This window comes from Conger conger, chromosome 12, assembly GCF_963514075.1.
Source record: "Conger conger chromosome 12, fConCon1.1, whole genome shotgun sequence".
Lineage (NCBI taxonomy): Eukaryota > Metazoa > Chordata > Actinopteri > Anguilliformes > Congridae > Conger > Conger conger.
The window spans coordinates 26,395,032-26,403,506 of NC_083771.1; the positions used below are offsets into that span (position 1 = coordinate 26,395,032).

At 44.2% G+C, this 8,475-nt stretch overlaps 1 protein-coding gene across 1 annotated transcript in view; it reads right to left on the reverse strand.

Annotated features, from left to right (window-relative positions):
- Nucleotides 1-350: 350 nt before the first annotated feature.
- The window catches only part of LOC133141542 (olfactomedin-like protein 2A), a 21,519-nt gene continuing 13,394 nt past the window's right edge, over nucleotides 351-8,475 (reverse strand). The window contains exons 5-9 of the mRNA XM_061262110.1: nucleotides 8,239-8,446; nucleotides 5,686-5,904; nucleotides 5,278-5,361; nucleotides 3,557-3,742; nucleotides 351-2,355 (exon numbers count right to left, since the gene is read on the reverse strand). Coding sequence (XP_061118094.1) covers nucleotides 1,748-2,355; nucleotides 3,557-3,742; nucleotides 5,278-5,361; nucleotides 5,686-5,904; nucleotides 8,239-8,446 — 1,305 coding nt within the window. The 3' untranslated portion in view covers nucleotides 351-1,747. The remainder of the gene's footprint in view (nucleotides 2,356-3,556; nucleotides 3,743-5,277; nucleotides 5,362-5,685; nucleotides 5,905-8,238; nucleotides 8,447-8,475) is intronic.

Consider the following 8,475-nt stretch of genomic DNA (forward strand, 5'->3'; position numbering starts at 1 on the left):
GTGTGTGTGTGTGTGTGTGTGTGTGTGAATGTCCAGTAAAATCTGTTTAATATTGTTAGTGATAAATTACTTTATCGTTGTAGATTTTACACAGAATATTTTTTTGTCTGTGAAGGGGTGTAAAGTTATTGTCTTTATTTTATTTTATTTGATGATACTGGCTGTTTGTTTCTGCTGCTGGCTGTCAGATGTGTTGATCAGACCTCAGTAGTCATTCAGACATTCTTCAGTGCTGTGGGCCAAACTGAAGCTGAACGTGTTCACGAGTCGCAGAACATTTCAAACCAACTCACTGCTGCCTCTTTTAAGCATTTTTATTTAGTACTTTGCACAGACATGTAATGCCCTCCTACCCTGAAAAAAATGTTTAAAAAAAAAACGAGCTGTGTACGTTACATGTTTAAAACTGTGCCTCCATTTGCAAAGGCTATTGCCATGGGAAAAAAGAAAGTGAAAACACCTGACAGTTCATGCACAATGAGGACATGCGCAATCCAGGAAGAACATGTTTTTGGGAGTGCCGTCGGTGGTGGCTGTTAGAACAGCAATGGCAGGCTTATTCGCCAGCGACTGCATGTTATTTTAACGGCTGATCCTCAGCTCCTCCGTCACCCCTCACTCCTCACTGGCCATCCACTGTCCTGCCGATTCACGAAGCGCTACAGCAGCCATATTCATCAGCTAGTGGACACTATGTTTTCTGGCTAAGGATGCTTTTGCAATTCACGCAGAGAACCTTCAAGTTGTAATGGTACACACGTTTCCAATTATATAGCTTAAATAAAACGTAATGCTCTTACCAGTTACTTTCTGAATAAAATCATTTTAGGCTTTGGAAACACGGTGTGTGGGCTAGCCAATCAGTGACTCTATTTAATCGTAAGTGCAAAAAACCAGCAGATACCAAAGCTACTCATCATGGTAGAGAATAATTACCAGAAGTGCTGTTTACTTTATTTTCAAACCCACAAGAAACACATTAAACTATTTACAAGATTAATTTACATAATTACGTTGCAAGATCTGAAAATAAAATATTGGTAATATTTATTACTGTACTGAAGAAATAAAATGCTTAAAATAAAATTTCTGAAAAGGTACTATAGCTTACTACCCATTAGTGCCAATGAGTAGTAAACTATGCAACATGTAAAATATATTTAAAATGTGTATACCTTAAAACAAAAGAACCAACAGATAAATGTGTATATATGTATGCTGTATATTTGATAGTCCTTGAATATTCAAATGCAAGTATTTGTTTAATTCTCTTTGAACATTGTTTAACTGTAATTTGAACCCTGTTAAGAAATTAAGAAGTGTCATCAATAACAGCACTGGATTTGGATATCCCCCATCACAGACAGGTTTGTGTGTGGAAATCTCCACTTAGTCCCTTTCTTCAGTAAACGAGAACAAAAGCATCACTTTATTCTGTGTGACGACTTTACAAAGGACCACCATCTCCATTCGAGGAAAGGGCTTTTAACAACAGGGCCACAGCAGTTCGCACTCTATCCGTCATAAAAAGCCAAAAACAACAAAAACGTCACTGACAAAAAAAAGTTTTTTTTCTTTTTTTTTTAAAAGAGCACATTAAAGTAAACAAATCATTTTCCATTTTTCCATTCTTTACAAACGTGCGTGTGGATGGAGGGTGGAGTTGGAGCTGTCGTCCGTTGAGGGCGGAGTTGGGTGTCCGTTGCTTCATAATCAGCGTTGCGGTCGAACCCGTTTGACGGCGACGCTAATCGTGACCCACAAAATGGAGGTTGTAGGTGAGCTGGTGGCCGTTGTCCCAGGCGTAGAGCACCTTCTCTTTGGGGTTGTAGTCGATCTGGGTGCTGAAGGCGTACTCGTTGAGGAAGGGCAGGAGGGGCGCGGCCTGGGCGCCCGTGTGCGTGTCGTAGGCGTAGGACACCAGCGCCTCCCGCTGATCGTAGGTGTCCACGGCGTACAGCACGCCGCACACGATGAAGCAGTTCCCGTAGGCGTTGCGGCGTAGGCTGGTCCGCCACGTGGTCTCCTTCCTCAGCGACAGGTCTCCGGGGTCCAGCCGGCTGACCACCACCGCCTCGCCCTGCCCGTAGTCGTAGTCCTGGGAGGGGTAGACCACCCACAGGCCGCTCTCGTCCACGGCGAGGTCGATGTCGGAGTGGCCCCTCCAGCGCCAGGGAGTGGAGTCCTGGTACACCACGTCGTGCAGCTGGGCCCAGGCTGCCACGTAGCGCAGGCGCAGGTCGTACTTGATGATGTTCCTGGTGAAGGCGCGGTTGTAGTAGAAGGCTCCGCCGTAGACCACGTGACCGGTGCCGATCCAATTATAGGGGAGCTTGTACAGGTTACTCCACCGACCTGCAGAGAGAGAGGCGGGGGAGAGAGAGAGAGAGAGAGAGAGAGAGAGAGAGAGAGAGAGAGAGAGAGATAGAGAGAGAGAGAGATGGAGAGAGGGGGAGAGAGAGGGATAGAGAGAGGAGAGGGTAAGAGAGAAAGAGAGAGAGATGGAGAGAGAGAGGGGGGAAGGAAAGAGAGGAAACTGTGAGTTACTCTAGATAAGGCTGTGAAGTGAATGAATAATAAAATAAGGCTAAGCAGGAGCCGGTGATTAATGAGCAGCCTGCAGTGTGAGAGGGGAAAGTAGCCCCCTTTATCAGCTCAGAGTTGCTTCCTCTCCTCCATTGTGTGTTAATCCCCTGCCCCGCTCTGCTGGAGAAACCTGCCCCGTCCAGCGCTCGTTACTGACAACACAAACTCACAATGCACACACACACACACACACACACACACACACACACATACACACACACACACACACACACACACACACATACACACACTCTCATACAGACACACACACACACTTTCATACAGACACACACACACATACACACACTCTCATACAGACACACACACACACACACACACACACACTCATGCAGACACAAGGTCAATACACTTAATTCAAGGCAGTCTGGCCTGTTTAGAAAGGAAGGGAACTGACTCATAAATTCTCTAAAGAAAGAGAAGAATGCTGGACTGTTAAGTGATGCTCAATAGACCCCCCCTTCTTAAAAAAGCCTCTGTATTTTTGCATGCACTGCAATGGAAACTGGAGATGTGACACATGCTAATGTGATGTAATATAACGCATGCTACGACCAGTGTCAGTATTTTTGGCAGGGGGTGTTAATGCTGCTGGAGAGAAAGGAAGGCTGGCATACTACGACAAATAAAGTTTCAGTGGAGCTACATTTCTCCAGCGTATGGTTAAGGTGCATGACTGGGACCCGCAAGGTCAGTGGTTTGATCCCCAGTGTACAATAAGATCCGCACAGCCATTGGGCCCTTGAGCAAGGCCCTTAACCCTGCATTGCTCCAGGGGAGGATTGCCTCCTGCTTAGTCTAATCAACTGTACATCGCTCTGGACAAGAGCGTCTGCCAAATGGCATTAATGTAATGTAATGTAATTCAATTTGTTGGGGTACAATTTCATGTTATGCACTTCATTTCTGAGAGAGGTAGTAAAATATAATTTTTCAGAATGAAGTGGCCCACCCTGCTTGAAGTTGTAGAGGTTGCGGAACTCCACCAGGTTGTTGCCGTAGTAGTAGTTGGTGACGTAGATCTTGGAGTCGCTGGCGATGGGGTCCTTCATCCAGGCGCCCTCGTTGCGCCCGTAGCTGTGCTGCTTCGTCGGCTTGTCCACCGAGGCAAGAGTTCCCTCGCAGTCCGGATCCTTCTCTGCGGGAAACGGGCGAGAGGACGTGACGTTACTGTAGAATTTTTTAAAGAGTTAGATGTATTCCTCCATACGATTGTCAGTAGAGAAATAAATGCAGGTACATACTTTGTTTCAAATAGGTAGTTTAATATAGTGGTGGAAATAATGGTTCTGTTCCCCAAGTACAGATTAACAAGAACTAGCAAATGAGGGAGAATGTCAATACTTATACCATATCCCTCAATGGAAACAGTGGGCCAAATGGCCCTTGTCATAAATTGAAGCACATTACAGGAAGTGGGGAAGGTGGTGATTATATCTGGTGGGAGATAAAGTGATTAGATCTGCCGGGGGGGAAGGGCCCTGATCAAAGAGGTCAATTTCACAGGGTTGGGGGCTAGATAGGGTTGTAGAATGACCAAGTACACAGTGAGATGCTTCAGGGGCGGTTGGCTGTAGTGGACTTGCCTCCCATGTTTTCCAACAGTTACCCCCCGGCGAGAAGGACAGAACCGGAGCGGGTGGACTGGTCTGGCTCGGCGCTGGGACCTGCCCCAGATACTACAGACTTACCAGATACTTTGCTCTGAACAATGACATTCCTGTCATCATACAATTGAAGTTTGAAACCATCCAATTTGCTCTTTTGACTATTCATTAAGGGGTGTGATAAAGGAAAAACAGCAGTGGCTGTTCCTGGTGATACCAACAGGAACTTCCTATAGTAGTAAGTTGACAGAAGGAATGCGGGAGCTGACTATCTCGGTGAGTTTATAGAATCTCTGGCAGGACTCCCACTCTCTAACTCTGGAGGAAGCAGCTTCACAGATGAACAACTCTGAGCAATTTAACACAGCTGAGGTGTCTCAGGCACATGTGCTCAGCGGATGGGGGTGATGAAATCAGAAAAAACTAGATAACAAAAGATTGTGCTGCAGCAGAGAAAAAGGAAATGTAAATTGTGCTTTTTTTTAAGTCAACTTAAGCACATTTCTGGAGTTCATACTGCAGGACCTCAGCTGAAGTCTGTTTCTCGTTTCTGTTTGGTCTGGGTCTTGTTACAGTATGCAGAGTTCGTTGGATATTAGGAGAAAGAACATTCCGAACACTGCCATTTAATTTCACATTACTAAACCTGCTCATAATTTGCTGTTTGGGATGGGGATTTTGGAGGTGGGGAACCTTAAGATTTTGTGTATTGTGTAGAGTGAGTGAACAACAAAATTAAATTAAATCAAATCTTAAATCAAAAGAGCTGCAGTCAAAATGGCAAATACTCAACGGGCTGTTAGCCAGTGTCCGTTTATTAATGTTTCTATTAAACACTTATGAATTAAACTGCTAGCCTCTAAAATACAGCAAAATAGAGCTAATCTGCATAATGCTTCCATACGGACCACTCTCTGGATAGTTTCTTTCTAGTGCTCAGGGTTTCTTCCAATGAAGGTAACAAATAAATTACTTGATTGGTTGAGCAAGTAAACTGGCTAGACTGAAGAAAATGAAAAATGTGCTGGTTTGTCGTTTTCGGATTCGGGATTTGACGAAGGCTTACCTGCTTCATTGGAGAGGGACTGGCTGCGGTTTTCAAAGTTGTCCAAGGCTATCACAATGTTTGGTGCCGATGTCTTCGGTTTGGCTACAGAAAAACATTAAATAATATAAATAAATAAAATTAATCAATTTAATAATAATAATAATAATAATAATAATAATAATAATAATAATAATAGATACAGAATGTTAAATGTATAAGAGAGAAAAGTAATTAAAATGCTTGGAAAAAAAAAACTATTACTGGTGTGAAAGTATAAGAAAAGTTGAAGGGCGCAAAACTGGGCTTCACTGCAAAAAAAACACTGATGGAATATGTGCATATAATATGTATATAATGTGTATTACATGAGCCCTTTACATAAGTAAAACAATAACAACACTAAATATAATAAAAACAGAGATATACCAGTAGTGGTTGTTGTAGGAGATGTAGTTGTGGTTGTGGGTTTAGGTGTGGTTGTGGTTGTGGTTGTAGCTGTAGTTGTAGTTGTGGTTGTGGCTGCAGTTGTGGTCGTAGCTGCAGTTGTGGTAGCCTCCAGGCTGGGGTCAGACCCCAGGGGCATGTTCCCAGGAAGCTTGTCCTTGTAGGGGCCGGTGTCGATGGCGTTGAGTTGGGCGGCGCTCTCTGTGGAAGGGGGAGGAGAGGGAGATGCGTTGGCAAAACAGAGACCGCAGAGCAGGTCTGTACTCATAAAGCCGCTCACAGCAGGAGAGCTGGTCTGGGGTCAGTTCGTCCTGTCACTAATCTAACCTTATCTATTATGAGCTTGACGTCAAAACTGATCCTGATCTAGGAATCCTGGGTCGGATGCCTTTTTTTTCCTTAATTAGAAACCACCAAACAATAAGTCAACCATTCATTAGTCAGATTCATCACTGTTATAACACAGAAAGGCGAAGTAATCCCAATCTCACGTGTTCCTCTGTAAGAACACCAGCAGCCTCACAGAAGCGACCACCGAGAGATACACAAATGTACTCGCACACTCCATCACACACAGACATGGCTTTTCACCAGGGTGGACATTAGATACAGAGCCTCATTGGCAGGGTGCGGTGGGGTGGTGGGTGGGTGTGACAGTCTAACGGGCCAGGAGGGGAACCAAGGTGGGGAACTTCCCCACCATTTTATATCTAAGCCACAGGGGCCTGTCTTACTCTTCTTGGTACGAGGTTCTCTTCACCTGAACATACTTTCAAGGAGTGTGGGTGTGCGTGCGAGAGAGAGTATGTCTGCATTTGTGTATGTGTGCGACTAACTGGTAACTATTTACTGCAACTGTATCTGTTTACATTCTGTTTTAATGCAATATAATTTCATAATCAAACATATATGGACATTTTGCGTATATATTCTGGAAATGCATGCAATGTATTTAAACATGTATTTAGGTATAAGATGAAAAGCTTATATTGGAACATTGCCAATACACAGCAAATCATATTTCTCAGAAAGAATTATGCCAGTGTGTATCTTTTAGCTTCGTTTAGTTTGTGTTGGCCTGTATGTTGATAGTTGTCATGTGATGAAACGGCCCTCCCGTAACAGCGTGTTTTCTTAAGGGGCGAGTGGAGGTGGGGGGCTATGGGTAGGGGCATGATCTCTAAATCTGGAGGGCAAATTCTCACCCCCAGAGGGACTCCAGTTGTGGGATATCCCATCTGTGGATTCAGTGTTCCAAATAAATAAATGAATTAAAATTTAACACAGAGTGATGATCTATCCTCCACCTGTGCCATAGTCTGTTTTTCTTAGGGTTTGTTTTTGTTAAGTTAATGGTCGTTGCATCCTGGAGGTTGTTATCATGATATCTGTGGGTGGATTCTAAAGATGAGTGATGGATGAGGTTTCTGTGGAAACTGAGGCCTAAATAATGTTATATAAGATTAACTGTTTCGAAAAGTCAATACATATCAGGAAAAGCTGAGCGGCTCAAGTGCGGCTGATCCTGGATCAGTCATCAGGCCACGGATCTCAAGTTTGTTAAGGCCAAATGCATGAGATTATTTATTGACAAATTGTTGAGTGGTATCAGTTTTATTTTTGGTATCTTGAGATTCTTGATGCCGGGTGCAAGAGTCTGACATGTGACCTGATAGAGCAGGGGTGGGCAATTCTGGTCCTGGAGAGCCGGTGTGTATACAGGTTTTTGTTTCCACCGATTACTCTGGCTAAATGAACTAATTGGCTGCATGCACCAACACTGGTTAACTCAGAGATTGGATCATAGTAAAACGGGGGACACACGAGCAGTCTTCAGATGTCATTCATCAAGAAATGTACTGTAGCTAAAAATGTCAGATGGCATAAAAGGCTAATTATGTAATTAAGGCCAGAAGTTGGTATGAAATCCAGAAATGGACATGGTCCTCTTTGCACACCTCTGTGATAGAGGCTTGAGGTCTATGCCAGAAGGTGTAAACCTTTGTCGCTGTTTGTCAAAGAAATTTGACAGGCAAGCAACAGGCGATGTACCTGCTACTATATTTATATGAAAATGCTCACAGCCACTGAACCCTGGTGACAGATCAGACCTGCGTTCAACACGGCAACCGTTAACTAATGTTAGCTACTGTTCATTAACATATTCACAAACCTGATCCCTGCTCTGTATCCACAGGGTCTGTTCACTCATCCACTCAGTAATTTAGCTTAAAAACATGTTTGCTAATTGTTTTATACAAAACAACTAAACTGATTTCTCCAGAGTTCTAATTTGTACAGTTGCTGGCCAAATAAGTCATTGTTTTGGATTCAAATATAATTCTACACTTTACTGAGCTTGTTTGGTATATTGGAACCTATGAAATACTCTCAAAAAGTGCAAACCCCGCCTTCCGGTCCTCTTGGTTGGCTCAATTGCATCAGGCGAGATGAATCGAGAAAAGTAGTTGAATCCAATACAATTAAGTATTTGAGCCAGGTCTGTTGGCCACACCCCAGACTCCGCCCCTTCACCTCTGCTGCTCCCGGCTTGCTCCGCCTCCTCTGCCTTATAGTATGTGATGCCCCTGAGGAGTGCGGCCTGATGCCCCGCCCCCTTGGCGGATTTTCCGGCCCGGCCCTCCTTCCTGTGCCTGGACCTGTCCTTCGGCGGCTTGGACCCTGCCGCCATTTTGGCGGGAAACTTGGCCGCGTCTTTCGTCTTTTCCTCCGTAGCGGTTTCCTGGCAACATGGAAGACGGTTTTAGTTGA